This window comes from Macrotis lagotis, chromosome X (genome assembly GCF_037893015.1).
Source record: "Macrotis lagotis isolate mMagLag1 chromosome X, bilby.v1.9.chrom.fasta, whole genome shotgun sequence".
NCBI classification, from domain to species: domain Eukaryota; kingdom Metazoa; phylum Chordata; class Mammalia; order Peramelemorphia; family Peramelidae; genus Macrotis; species Macrotis lagotis.
The window spans coordinates 455,515,855-455,531,641 of record NC_133666.1 but is presented as its reverse complement, the minus strand read 5'-3'; the positions used below and the strand labels follow the sequence as shown (position 1 = coordinate 455,531,641).

Here is a 15,787-nt window from a genome sequence, read left to right as displayed (position 1 = left end):
CTCTTAATTTGGGGGTCTGTGAACTGTTTTTAAAAATCTATATTTGTATACATACATATATAAATAATTATATTTCAGTATAATTGGTTTCTTTTGCAATCCTGTTATTTTATGCATTTAGAAACATGACTCTCAGATTTTACCAGACTTCCAGGTTTTACCAGACTTCCAAGGGTGATTAGGAGCTACTGATGAGTCTGGCACCACAGATGCTAGTCTGGAATGAACATAGGAAAGATAATAGATAGAACTCATGTTTTTTGGCCAAAGAAGACCATATAAGTCATATGTGAGTCAGCCTTGAGACTGACTAGCTGGGTTCTATTGTGGTATCTGTTGAATAGTGACATAATCTATTCTCTTTGGGCATCACTTCTTGATTTTCAGTATAACTGGAAGGATTATTATAAAAAAGAAAATCCCTATTCTTCCTGAAATTTTTATCCTGTTTTTTTCTTTTTTCCCTTTCTTGGACTGTTTTTAGGTTTTTGTCAAGCAGGAAAAGATTTACGTTTAGTGTCCCTGTGTATGGAACAAATTGAGATCCCAGCAGGTTTCCTGCTAGTGGGTGCCAAGTCTCCAAATCTTCCTGAGCATATTTTAGTTTGTGCTGTAGACAAGAGATTCCTACCAGATGATCATGGAAAAAATGCACTTTTAGGTGAGTATCTGGAATCTTTGTGAACTTCTTTCTAGTAAAAGATTTTTCAAATCCACATTTGTTTAAAATTAAGGTGACAGGAAAGAACAATAGAGTTTACTCATTGTATCAGTCCAATTGAGGAAAAGGAAGCCAATGAACTTATCACAGGAAGGTGATCAGAGTATGATTAACTGAATAAAGCAAAAAGAAATAAGGTAGGAAGTATTCAGGATCAGCCACATCACCCTGAAAGCGCAGGCTTGGGATATGCAGCAGGACACTCTTGAAATCAAGAGGTACTCGAAACTGAGTGAGCTAATTTTCTTGGTACATAACAGTCTTTTAGAAAGAACAATCAACAACATAAACACATCAGTCAATCAGTAAACATTTAGTAAATACCTATTATATGCCAGGAAATATCTGTGTATTCAGAGGCAAAAGACAGTATTTGCCCTCAGGAAGTTAATAATCTAATGAGGGAAAGTAACATAAAAAAAAGATATATGTAAGAGTGTGTGTGTGTGTGTGTGTGTGTGTGTGTGTGTGTGTGTGTATTTCAAAGATATATACCAGACAAATAAAGAATAATTAAGAGGGAAGGCACTAGAATATGAGCCACACAGGTAAACTGGTTCCAGATGTTTACCCCCAACAACACTTTTCTCTCCCCTCAGCAGATGTAGGTCATTAGATACAAGCTATTTTCTGCCAAGCCCAGTTCTTGGAAACTTTCACTCTCTATCCCTCATAACCTCATTGTAAATATTCCTAAAAATGTATATTTTTCTGGGTAAGGTGATTGTATAAAACCATAGTCCTGCATTCATGCATGGAGCCTTCTGAACCAGTTGGCTAGACTATTTTCTACATCTTGCCTTTCATATGTACATACACTTGGTAGTCCCTTAAATGCAATTTATCCATTTGAAGAGGAATTCATTTTAGGGGGAAAAAAGTTAAACAAGAATGTTTAAGCATTTAACATTTTAAACTTCTGTTCTTAGAATATTTATCTGAGATACCAGACTTTTGTAAGTTTTAAACTTACTACTTAAAGTAAGTTCAAATACACTTTTATAGTTTCTTAGTATGATGAAACTACACTGGAGGACTTTAAAAATAACTTGGTACCAGTATAATTAGAATGTTCAAAAGAATAGTCTTCCCCAAAGTTGGAGAATGGACCAGAAGATTCTTTAAGAATTCTTCCACCATATCGATTCTGTACATCTGAAAGAATGTTCTACGTAGAATCTTATCATAGAAGGGTCAAAAGAAAGTATCATCAGAATATATCATTGCTTAATTGTTATCGTTGTTGTATCTCTCATACATATACACATAACATATCTATGTATAACCTTCTCTCCACTCACAAAATCAAAAGCTTAGCTTATGTCCTCCTTAGTCTTGGACTTTTATAATGATCTCCTCACTGCCTCCAGTCTCTCTCCTTTCTTCAGTCCATGCTCTTTAGAAATGCCAAAATATCTTTCTAAGGATTTCTTCCTAATTATCAGAGTTCTCACACTAAATATAAGTTCTTAGAGGGCAGAGCTTTCAATCTTTGATTTTGAATCTATAGTACTTGACAAAGATAGATGGATAGAAAGAAAGAAAGAAAGAAAGAAAGAAAGAAAGAAAGAAAGAAAGAAAGAAAGAAAGAAAGAAAGAAAGAAAGAAAGAAAACCCTTAATAAATGACTTAACAGCTGTTTGTATGTAGTCAACATCAGTTAAAGGTCGATACCAATGGTAATTGAGAAGAGAAATAATAACTGCTTTTTATGTACATGCAAATATGTATCCAGCAGGTGACAGTTTTCAGAGAGCTTTGTATTCATGATCCCATTTAAAATTCTTCATTTATTAAGCACCTACTAGGCACTGAAGATCCAAAGAAAGAAACTATAAAGTCTGCTACCTTCAAGAAGCTTATATTCCATTGAAAAAAATAATATATACACAAGTAAATAAATATAGAATTCACTTGAAGTAAATAGAGTGATTTGAAAGGACATCAGCAACTGAGAAGATCAGGAGAGGACTCATGTGGGAGACATATAAGGATGTGTTGGTAAAAATTTAACAACAACCAAAAGAACACACTTTTAAATTGTATCTGCATTACTCACATTTTCTCCACAACTTTCTTAAGTCCAGATAATCAGCAGAATAGTAAAGTCCTGATTGTTCCATTGCTGATTCCAGTGATATCAGTGCACCTACGCTGAAAATTTAACAGTTGACTCTGATCTGGACTCCTATTCACCACTGCCTATATGTTTGTTGTTATTCAGTTATTTCAGGCTTGTTCAACTCTTAATGATCCCATTTGGGATTTTCTTGGCAAAGGTACTAGAGTGATTTGCCAAATCCTCCACTAGCTCATTTTACAGATGAGGAAACTGAGGCAAACAGGGTTAAGTAACTTGCCCAGAGTCACACAATTAGTGAGAATCTGAAGCCTAATTTAACTCAGGTCTTACTGTCTCCAGGTTCATGCTCTATCCATTGCACCACCTAACTGTTCTGCCTACATAAAATATCCCATTAAACAGATAACAAAATTGAGTCTCAGGGAGGTTAAGTGAGTTGCTCAGGGTTACACAGGTAACAAATATCTAAGTCAGGGGTCAGAGTCAAGCTCTCTATCCACTACAACCAGGTTGTATACAGTTAATACAACTCCAGCCTAACCTATTTATACAATCCATTTTCTCTGAAAAATATGAAGTGGATAAAATTAAATTTGTTGCTTTATTTTTTGAGAGAAGTTGGCCAAAAAAAGGAGGGGAGAGTGTGAGAAGTCTAAAAGAGCCTAGAAACTGTCTTGTTACTTTTTTTTTTCACCTGTTAAGCAGAAAGACCTGACTTCTACATTAAACCCCCTTGGTACACCCCCCCCCAAAAAAAACCCACCATCTTTATAACACCAGTATTTTTCCAGTGATATTGCATGGTTACAAATCATGGAACACCATGATCTCAGAGGAATCAAGATTGCAGGTCATCCAGAGGGCAATAGAAAAATGCATGGTGGGTGTAAATAAGCTGTCATATGTCATGATTTGTGCATGAAAAGTAGGGATTTGTAGTGTGCATGCTTAGGGGGGAAAAAAAGGAGCTGCTTGTGTAGCAAGAGTAAAAGAGAACCGCACAAGTGCACTAATATCTCTGAAATGATAATGGACCTAGAGCAGAGGGTTTTAACTTATCCATGAGCTTTTTAAAATTGATGTATGTGTGTGTGTGTGTGTGTGTGTGTGTGTGTGTGTGTGTGTGTGCGTGTGTATAATTTGATTCCCTTGTAATCCTGTGTATTTTATTCTCTTAAAAACATTAAGAGAAGAGGTTCATGAGCTTCACCAGGCTGCCAAAGAGGGGCAGGACACAGGGGCTAAAAGACCCTGATTTAGAGTAAGACTTCTTCCACATTGGATAGATCTTCTGTTAGAATTGATGGAAGGACATGGAATGCATAGACTAAGAAGGCGTTGATGGTGTATATCCTAGACCAACCAGGGTTGGGAATACCTGTGCCAGTGAGCCATTAAACTATAGAGGTATATCATTCTGATAGATGAGTTTTACAAACATTAAAGTACCCTAAAAGAATATTTTAAAAACTTTCAGATGATCTAGAATTATGGCCAATTTCTTGATAATCTAGAGATTGTTTTTAAAGCACATTGCTAACAAAAAAATCTGTGCAAATAAAGAATATGGCTTTTTTCTACTAATTAGAGAATGGGAAGTAGGTAAAATTTTATGGGCATGTATTGTTTTTGAACCAAATTTCCAATAATGAAGACCTTAAGTTTTGGGGTTTTGTTTTTTTGTTTTTTTAGTTTTTTCAAGGCAGTGGGGTTAAGTGACTTGCCCAAGGCCACATAGCTAGGTAATTATTAAGTATCTGAGACCTGATTTGAACTCAGGTACTCCTGACTCCAGGACCGGTGCTCTATTCACTGTGCCACCTAGCCGCCCCTTAAGTTCTTAAAAATGTAGAGCTGGGTTCTAGTCCTTAAATCTGACTAACAGTAAATTATCTATGAATGCATTCTGATAGCTTTAGCTACTACCACTTCTGTAATTCTCAGGTCTGTCTCCAGTCTTGATCTCCTTTCCAAACTCCATACCTGCATAATAAACACTCTTGAAGACATTTCCACCTTCAATCTCCACCCAAATATTTTACTGTTCTTTAGTCACTGTTCAAAACCAAGACTATTATCTTTCTCTCCAAACCCTGTTCCTTAAACATCATCATCATCATCATCATCATCATCATCATCATCTTCATAGCATTTATACAGCATTAGAAGCTTTGGAAAGTGTTGTATGTATTATCTCATTTGATCCTCACAACAAATTTCTATCCTCATTTTATAGCTGGGGACACCAAGGCTGTGAGAAGTTTAAAAACAGCTATTAAAAATATGAGATGAAAATTGATTGCAGGTCTTCCCAATTCCTAGTTCAGCATTCTTAACCCAATCTTGGACCTAAGGGCAAGGGCCACAACCATTTCTTAAAACCTTGAAACTGCCCATTTGAGTTTGCCCACTCCAGTTGGTTTCCATGACATATCCAATCTGCTTCTCCCTTCCCAGCACCCCTGGTATGTGTGTCAGTAGAATTACTGTTTTGTGTGTGATCATTTTTTTCTATCTTTTTTTTTTTTTGCTTTTAGGGTTTTCTGGAAACTGCATAGGCTGTGGAGAAAGAGGATTTCGGTATTTCACGGAATTTTCCAACCATATCAACCTGAAGCTTACCACACAGCCCAAAAAGCAGAAGCACTTAAAGTACTACCTAGTCAGAAGCTCCCAGGGTGTCCTGTCAAAAGGACCTCTTATTTGTTGGAAAGGTGAGATGGTCCAAGTTCGACTACATGTTCAGCTCCTCTGGTTAGCAGGTCAAAATGAATGGAGAGAAAAATGGGGATTTGATTAGTGACAAGTAGATCTCCCAAGACCCACTTTTCAGGTGTAGTTATTGGTCTAGGAGTGAGATATATACTCGGCAGTATATTTGGAGGTAACTTTCAGCCCTACTCTACTAAGCCCAGCACTGTGCTTTCACAAATATCTCCTATGATCAGAAGTGAAACTTGATTCAAATGTCATTCCTTTATTTATTTGATAAGAATCCCCACAGTGTCAGTCAGCAATTCTTATTACAATGAAAGAATAGCAGTCTTATTACACTGCATGTTTCAAAAGAAAGACTTCTTTTTCTTCCAAAAGTACCTTTTCTGAAATTCTTTCATTTGTTGGCTAAATGTATAGTGTAATTTTTATTTGTTAAGAAGACAATAAATACAGTGACATCATAAATTTATAAATGGCTCCTTTCCAGTAGTCAGAGCTGCACTGGAAGTCATGTCATTTGTCTCTTCAGGAAATAGCTATAATTCTTCCCAGTATTTTCAGATCTGAAAACATATGTGTTTTGGCTTTGAGCACACCTTAATGACATAATGATATAGAATTTGAGACCATGCTTCGATACAATTTTGCTTTAGAAAAGTCAGATTGAATAATTCCTAAAATTCAAGTAAAAATCAAATTAGCACTATCTTTCTATTCTTCTAAACTGCCACCTGAAGCTGTCTTGTTCTATAACTAAGATCAATTCACCTCTTATTTTTTCTGGTGTATCCATCTTAAGATATACCCTAAAGATTTTTTTCAAGTTTTCTGACTAATAGGACTTTTTCTAGGTGATTTTTCAAATCTCCCTGGAATATATAATATTATATTTAGATGCATAAATACATGTGTATATGCATATATTTGTTAGCATATTCACAGATGGAAAGAGAATATGAGAATGAAAGAGATCCTAGTGTTTAATAGGGAGCCTCTGACATTTACTGAATATTGGGAGGATGATAAATTAATAATAATAATCACAAAACATTTTCTCATTCAATTCTCTTAACAACCCTAGAAGGTAGGTGCTGTTGTTATCCTCATTTTACAAATGAGAAAACTGAAGCAAACAGAGGTCACAGAGCTTGTTAGTCACTGGGGTTGGATTTGAACTCAGGCCTTCCTGACTCCAGACCCACTTCCAACTAGCTGCTCTAGGATCAGACCTACACTCTAATAAAACCACTTTGAAGCTGAGTGGAGTACAGATTGAAATAGGATAAAGACTTGAGGCAGGAAGAGCTACTAGAAGCCTGCTAATTGTCCAAACAAGAGATAATGAAGGCTTGAACTAGAGCATTACCTGTATGAGTAGAAAAAGGCATGTATGTGAGAGATGTTCTGATAGTAGATACAGTTTTTTTATTTTTTTAGATTTTGCAAGGGAATGGGGTTAAGTAGCTTGGCCAAGGCCACATGGCTAGGTAATTATTACGTGTCTGAGGTTGGATTTGAACCCAGGTACTCCTGACTCCAGGACTGGTGCTCTATCCACTGCGCCACCTAGCCACCCCTAGTAGATGCAATTTTAACAATAAACTCAATATATGAGGCCAGTGCAAGAGAGTTGTCAAGGATGACATCGAAGTTATGAGTCTGGGAAACTGGGAGGATAATGATTCTTTTGATAGTATTAGGAAATTTAGAAAGAGAGGAGATTTGGGGGGAAAAGATGAGTTCTGTTTTGGATAAATTGAGTGTAAGAAACCTACAAAATAACAAATTATAGATGTCCAAAAGGCAGGTGCAGAATTTTGAGCTCAAGTGAGAGATTAGGCATTTTTAATAGATTTCATTGAGCTCATGAAAATAAATGACAAATGAAGCAGTAGAAGAAAAAGAGGAGAGGATCCAAGTTAGAGCCCTGATAAGAGAGCTGAAGATCCACACTGAGAACTGATCAGACAGGTGGAGAAACAGGAGAAAGCAGTATTATGGAAAACTAGAGAAAAGTGAGCATCCAGGAGATTAGGGTGATCATGATGTCAAAGGCTACAGAAATGTCAAGAAGAATGAGGATTGAGAATATTAGGCTTTGCAATTAAATCATTGGTAACTTGGAAGAGGGAAGTTTCATTTGAATGATAAAAGTTACAAGCCAGATTACAGAGAGTTTCTAAGACAATGAGATGCTAGGATGTGGAACCAACAAATGCAGACAGCTCTCTCTAGGACAATTTGCTGAGAGAAAAGATTAAGAAAATACTTGGTATGGATTGTTCAAATGAGAGGGGGTTTTTGTCTTTTCATTTTTGTTGTTATTTTTAAAGTATGGTGATGGCAGCTGGGAGGTATCCAGTAAATAGAAAAAGATTGCATATTAGAGAAAGAGCGGTAATGATATTGACAGCAATCTGTCGAAAAAGATAAAGGAAGGTAGAATTAAGGGTGTATGTCAGAGGAATTGACAAGGAAAAGGACCATCCTCATAGAAATGCAGAAAAGATAGTTGTAAAATGTTTGTAACTATGTGGAGAAGAGAAGGAGCTTTTGGTGAATGGCCTGAAATAAGAAGTGAACTCCTCATCTGAGAGAGTGGAGGGTGGTGATGCCATGGGAAGTTTGAGGAAGAATAAGAATGACTAGAATAGATGCTCTGGTAAGTGAATTACCAAGAAATTTTTAAAATTGAATTCAATGTGTATTTTTAATTCCATTTTTAGTCATTTTGAACCTAAAGGCATAGACAAAAACAAACAACATTTCCATGTATATAGTACAACAAAAAGAGGATTCACTATATAAAATCATGAATTTATGTTCCATAATATTTATTTATTTTTTTGAAACACTAAGTACTACACATTGTTTTCAAATCTACTATGTTTTCTTTAAAATTTTCTTTTATTCTCTGCTGTATATTTGTCTCCCCTTCTTCCCCACCCTGCCCTGGAGAAGGTTACTATTAGATTTAGATATGTATAGGGGATAGTAAGTTGATGAAAGACATAAAACAATTAATTTGTCATAATAAGGACCAGCTGATTTATGGAACAGATTTGTAATGTAGTCACAGTGGTTTCCTGATTTTTTTCCTATCAGTTCAACATCAGATAAGTAGAAGTGAGGGAAATAGGCTCTGGAAATAATCCAGGGTTGGAGTTTGGCAAGGCACAGAAAGTTATCTAATGTAGTTAGAAGTTCGTTGACTTGTCCAGGGTCTCAAAGCCACTCTGTCAGAGGCAGAACTTAACTTAGGTTTTCCTAAGTCCAAGACCAGCTCTCTTCCTATTCTGGCGTTAGACTAAAAAAGACCTGAGTTCTCATCTGGAAGTACTTATGAGTTCATGGGTTTTCATACACATACATACATTTACACACATATACATATTTGCACATGTACACATACACTGGATGCCACTTTGAATTTGAGATCATAAATTTGTTGTTCTATATTGCTATTTTTTTTCCTTCACAGAATCTGAAGGTTATTTTGTTTTGTTTCGTTTCCAGAGAAAGCACTGTAGCACATCCTGGTAGAAGGAGACCTTAGACACATGTCTAAATATATTCCTGTAACTGGTTTACTTGGGAACTCTTTGGGAAATAAATGTCCACCCAATTAACCCAATATACTTTCCTTTGTTATATATGACCATTTATTTGGTTTATAACATGACGTTATTGGAAACACTTATGTGGTAATTCAGAACCTAGGAACTAACCCACCACTGTGTATTTGATCTTGACTCATTACACAGAGTTTATTGAAGGGTTTCTCAATTGACTTTAATATGAAGCTTGATGAGATATTTATTATTAATTAAATTTAATATTCAGCTGCCAATTTGATAAGTATTCAATATGCCTAGAATTCTAGGATTTTGCAATTTCTGTTTTTCTCTTGTGAAACCTTGCATTTACTGAAGGTCAGTTGACATTCAGTGTGGAAATCTAAAACTCCTTCTAGATCATCTGACTAACCTTATTGACCTAAGTTTGAATCATCTCCAGACAGAAGGTTTAACTAGGGTTTGAAAGCTTATTAAGAGTTTCTGAATTGTTGATCTAGTAATCTTTTCTTACAAAAAAGGCTCAGCTTGCTTCATAAAAGTGAACATGAAAATGTTTGTAGAAATAATGTTCAAACTGTCTAAGCCACACTTGGTGCTCCCCCTATAATCCTTACCCTATACCCTCCACCACATACATGTCTTTTAATCACACTAATGAGCTACAGGAATTTGCCATTTGTATTTTTCAATATACTTATGTTGTGGGAGTCAAGGTCAAGGGATGGAGAATTTGTGAAAATGAAATGATTTACCCCTTGAAGGCCAGGTCTTAATTTTATTGGTTGAGTTTTAACCTTCACAGCTGTAACTACCAGATCCCTGTCACTTACATCACCAAAAACTGGACCTGTGCCTCCTCCTCACGCAATGTGGCTCTTACTCATTTCTAGAATGTAGAAGCCGACAATCCTCTGCTGCTTGCCACTCTGCTAAACCAAATTCTTCTGTGTCATCAACGGTAACTCCAGAAAATGGAACAACAAATGGATACAAATCAGGATTCACTCCAACAGGTATGGGCTATTGTTTTCTTTTACATCTTCAGGTGGACGTACCAATGTGCATTCTGAAAGAGGCATCAGCAGGCCATAGGATAGAACTGGAGCTAGCTTGAACATTAAATTAAATTTTCAGTGTGCACATTTATACCTCAGAAGTTGGCAAACATTATAAAATTGGGGCCTAATTTATTTATTTCTAGACTAAAGAAAATGTTAATAGTGCAACTTAAAAGTGTGTTGTGTATTCATTTCCCTGCCTAGGGAGCTAGACTTAGACTCAGTAAAACCTGAATTATAGGATTAGATCTTGCCTTCTGACAAATTATCATATGACCCCAGACAAATTGTGGAATAATTTTTTTTTTACCCTGCATTGGTTGAGGAAATCTCACTATGCCAATAAAATCACATTTATGTCTGTGTGTGTGTGTGTATATATATATATATATACACACACACACACATCACATTTATGTCTGTATATATACACACATTGCATATATGTATATATGGTCTACTAATGTATGAGCTAAAGAAACAGTATTCTTGAAATGATTAGTACCCAAGTCTGACACATAGTAGGCTCTGAATAAAAGCTTATTTCATTCTTTCCTATATGTATGTGTGTGTTTATACAAATGTATAAATTATATAGAAATATATGCTTATATGTATATATGATTTGGGAGGATATCTATTGATAGGTTCTACAAAGTTTATATATGCATTTGTCTTTATAATCCTAGGTTAGTCATTTAATTTCAAAGTTAGATATACATATGCATATATATTATGTATATATAAAAGCATATATGAGTAAATGTGTATACCCCAAATATATTCTTGTAGTTGGTCATCTACCAAAGCAGTACCAATGATTAAAAAATAAACTAAAAATGGCACTGTAGTCCATTAGATGATTAGATGGACGGTTAATCTTTAGAATCAGGAAGACCTGGATCAATATCCTATCTTTAATATATATAGACAGTAGGATTTTGGGCTCTCAGCAGCTCTCTTTAGACTATAAATTGCATGTTAAAAGTCAGTCTACCTTAGTAGAGGGATTTTTTTTAAACTATGAATTCCCTACACAACTAAATCACAGGGCCACTCAAAGAGGAAAAAAGGTAGAATGAAGAGAGAGGATCTGGGTTCAAATTTTACCCCTGCCGCTTACTATCCATTTGACCTTTGGCAAATCACGTAATTTCCTTGGGCCTTGGTTTCTTCATCTCTAAAATCAAGGGGTCGACTAGGTGGCCTATGAATTCCCTTTTAACTCTAGATCTATGAAATATGATCACTTTAATAATAAAAATGGCAAAAGAGCATAGTTTTTAATTATGCTTAGCCAAATTGTCTTGGAAAGGTGAATGTTTTTCTTTGAGTAGAGTGAATCAAGATCGAGGCTTAGGACATTAGCAGAACAGCCCACCTATCCCAAAGTGGGATCCTAAAGCCTATACCAAAGGCCATGACGGAACAGAGGGAATAGGGCCCTGAAAGGTAACAAGGACTAATGAACAGATTTGTAAGTACAAAGTATTATTCCCAGCATAAATGTCCCTATACTTTTTTTTTATGTGCAATCATCTTTTTATTGTATTATGCTATAGTTTATAAATTATTACATGAATTTAAAATTTTTTTCTTTTTTTTTTTAAGAAAGATTTTATTTGAGTTTTACAATTTTCCCCCATTCTTGCTTCCCTCCCCCCACCCCCCACGGAAGGCATTCTGTTGGTGTTTACATTGGTTCCATGTTATACATTGATCTCAGTTGAATGTGATGACAGAGAAATCATATCCTTAAGGAAGAAAAATAAAGTGTGAGATAGTAAAATTACATAATAATATAACGCTTTTTCTTCTAATTTGACAGTAATAGTCTTTGGTCTTTGTTCAAAGTCCATAATTCTTTCTCTGGATACAGATGGAATTCTTCATTGCAGATCTCTCAAAATTATCCCTGGTTGTTGCACTGATGGAACGAGCAAGTCCTTAGGGGTTGATTGTCACCCCCATGTTGCTGTTAGAATGTATGATGTTTTTCTGTTTCTGCTCATCTCGCTCAGCATCAGTTCATGTAAATTTTTCCAGGCTTCCTTGAATTCCCATCCCTCCTGGTTTCTAATAGAACAATAGTGTTCCATGACATAAATATACTACAATTTGCTAAGCCATTCCCCAATTGAAGGATATTCACTCAGTTTCCAATTTTTGCCACCACAAACAGGGCTGCTATAAATATTTTGTACAAGTGATGTTTTTACGCTTTTTTATCATCTCTTCAGGGTATAGACCCAGTAGTGGGATTGCTGGGTCAAAGGGTATGCACATTTTTGTTGCCCTTTGGGTGTAATTCCAAATTGCTCTCCAAAAAGGTTGGATGAGTTGACAGCTCCATCAACAATGTATTAGTGCCCCAGATTTCCTGCATCCCTTCCAACATTGATCATTGTCCTTTCTGGCCATATTGTCCAGTCTAAGAGTCCCTATACTTTTCAATAATAGCAGCATCTATATAACATTTTAAGATTTATAAAAGCATTCTATATTTATATCTATATATCTATATATACATATATGTGTGTATATATATATATATATATTCTCTCATTGATCATCACAAGTAACTCTGAGGTAGGTGCTATTATTTCCATTTTACAGATATGGTAACTGAGAGAGGTTAAATGACTCGCGCAGGATATGATCCATTAGTAAGTGTCTGAGGCTCACTTTTTTTTTCTTTTTTTTTTTTTAGATTTTTCAAGGCAATGGGGTTAAGTGGCTGGACCAAAGCCACATGGCTAGGTAATTATTAAGTGTCTGAGGTCAGATTTGAACCCAGGTACTCCTGACTCCAAGGCCGGTGCTCTATTTCACTGCACCACCTAGCCGCCCCTTGAGGCTCACTTTCAACAGGTCTTTCTGACAGAGTAAATAGTGATGATTGCTTGCAATGATTTTTAGGTAAAATTAGATTATTAAATTAAAATTTCAGGTAAAATTAGGTATTAAAAAATCATTACGGGGCAGCTAGGTGGCGTAGTGGATAGAACACGGGCCCTGGAGTCAGGAGTACCTGGGTTCAAATCTGGCCTCATACACTTAATAATTAACCTGGCTGTGTGGCCTTGGACAAGCCACTTAACCCCATTGCCTTCCAAAAACTAAAAAAAAAAAAAAAAATTATCATTACAAGATCAGTCCAGAAAGTTTGTTCAAAAGGAAGAATTCTTAAAAATGAGCCCCATGAAGCTAGAAATTTCAGTTCCATAAATTTTTATGCTGGATGCTTGATGCTTAAATAGTAATTCCTTGGTTCCTATAGATGCTAGGGAGTAGGATATTGTCAGAATTGAACATTCCAATTCCTTATAAACATTAGTCAGTGTTTACTGAGGCACCTTGCCTGAGATAGCAAGCTTCTTCCTTTCTTTGGAGATTATACTCCTAATCAGCCAGGAGAACACAATGTTTAAACAAATTTGCATTTAGCCATGGTTTGTGGTCAAGGTTCCTTAGAGGGAGTGGTTTGGATCACACATTGCATTCTATTTAGAAGAAGGAAGGAACTCTTATTTACGCAGTTTTTTCTTGAATCTACTTTCCAGGTAGTTTATAATTATGTATGTTTATATTATATGTGTTGTGTAGTACTTTCCTTTTATCATTTAAGACTTTTAATCATTCAGTTTGATAATTCATATTGTAATGAGCAAGACTTTTAAAAATATTCTTATTGTCCCTACTTTAAGAAGTAGCAGATGTCTATGTAAAAATTCAACTCATACAGGGAAACAATACTATAATTTACAAGAAAATTTTCCCAATGTTATTGGGAATCGAAGTATATAAATTATAATAAAAAATTAACAAAAATATTATTTTGTGTAACTTAAAATTAAAATATTCAAATCTACATATGATTAGAAAATTCCTGTAGAATTTGTAAAATATTAGGACAGTTACTGTCAGGTGGATAAAATTTCCTAAGCATAGGATAATGTTCTTGTTTGAGGGAGCATCTAATTCAGCAGTGTGCTATGTTTCTAGTTCTTTTTCAGTGCACTGAGCTATTACCTTGTGTTTTGGGTGATAATTATTAACTATTGATAAGAGTTATCTTTTGAATATAAAGATGATATCAATCATCCATAATCACAAGTAGGACATTGAATTCAATTTACTATGAGTTACTACATGCAAGATTCTAAGTACTAGGAAATACAAACACACATAAGACAAGTTTCTAGCCAAGTAGTCCTATAGTTGATAACAAGAGGTATATAAATGACTACAAAATGACTATAAAGCACATAAGCAGGAAAGTTCTGGAAAAGTTCATTTTCATTTGGAGAATTCAGAAAATATATCATTGTCAGGGGAAGGAATTGGGGCGATATTGATATGGATCTAGAAGGATGAGTAAGATTTCTTCAGGGGAGTTCATAAGAACAGGATTTTAGATATAGGGAATGGCCATGGACACAGGAAAGCAAGGCATATATTTGTAAACAGTGAGTGTGTAGGCTGGTTTAGACAGTGAATAGAGCAGGAAAGGGACAGAAGGGTAAGACCAAGGAAGCTATATTGGTAGGAGATGATGATAATAACAATACCAGCTCAGATTTTATAGAGTACTTTGAAGATTTGATAATGGATTGTGACATGGATTTGAAGGGGACAGAAAATAGAGGGATCATTTAAAAGACTATTTCAGTAGTTCATGACAAGAGAGGTAATGAAAAATCACACTAGTATGATAGCAGTGGTAATAGAAAACAGAGTAACTATAGAAGATATATTCTGAATATGGAATTTACAAGACCTGAAGATTTTATTTGGGAGATAAAAGAAGAAGGAATTGGTTCATTGTATACAAAAGACATCTATAATATAAAGTTGAATTAGAGAAAATAGTAACGTTCAAAGATGGGTGTTTTGGGAAAATGATTGTTCCAATAGCAAAAATTAGAAAATGTAGAGTAGGATATTTAAGGAGAAGCATTAAATATATCATTGAACATGACAAAAGTGAGGTGCCAGTAGAACATCTATCTGGAAATGTTCAATATTTCAAAATGTGGGGAGGGAATTCAGGTAAGAAATATAGAGTTGGAGACACAGATTTGATAGTCATTTGAATACAAGTCATAATTGAAACTACAAAAATGAAGAGATTGTTGTGAGATTATTATATATGTATATCATTTTGTCATGAGAAATGAAATATAGCAGAGGCTAGATGGCACAATGGATAGAGCACAGGCCCTGGAGTCAGGAGTACCTGAGTTCAAATCTGTCCTCAGACACTTAATAATTACCTAGCTGTGTGGCCTTGGGCAAGCCACTTAACCCCATTTGCCTTGCAAAAACGTTAAAAAAAATGAGATATGAAGAAATCAGAGAAACATGGGAAGACTTTTTGTGAAGTATTACAAAATTAAGAGCCAGATGTCTCTGTCTCTTCTTTTCCCCCTCTCCATTTCATATATGTGTGTATGTATATACACATATATGTATATATACTATATACACATATTTATTACACATATACATATAAAGAGTAGAATACTGTCAATAAAAACAATACAAAAAAGGCAACTGAATTCACATTAAATGCAAGAACAATTTTGGATTTGGAAAATAATAAAATACACATGGCCTGCTCACCTTA

General features: G+C 35.2%; 1 protein-coding gene across 4 annotated transcripts in view; it reads left to right on the top strand.

Annotated features, from left to right (window-relative positions):
* Positions 1–15,787, top strand: part of GREB1L (GREB1 like retinoic acid receptor coactivator) — a 269,600-nt gene that overhangs the window by 147,601 nt on the left and 106,212 nt on the right. For all 4 annotated transcript variants that reach the window (XM_074200527.1, XM_074200530.1, XM_074200531.1 and 1 more), the window contains 3 exons: positions 485–661; positions 5,342–5,518; positions 9,991–10,113. In XM_074200527.1, the coding sequence (XP_074056628.1) occupies positions 485–661; positions 5,342–5,518; positions 9,991–10,113 (477 nt within the window). The remainder of the gene's footprint in view (positions 1–484; positions 662–5,341; positions 5,519–9,990; positions 10,114–15,787) is intronic.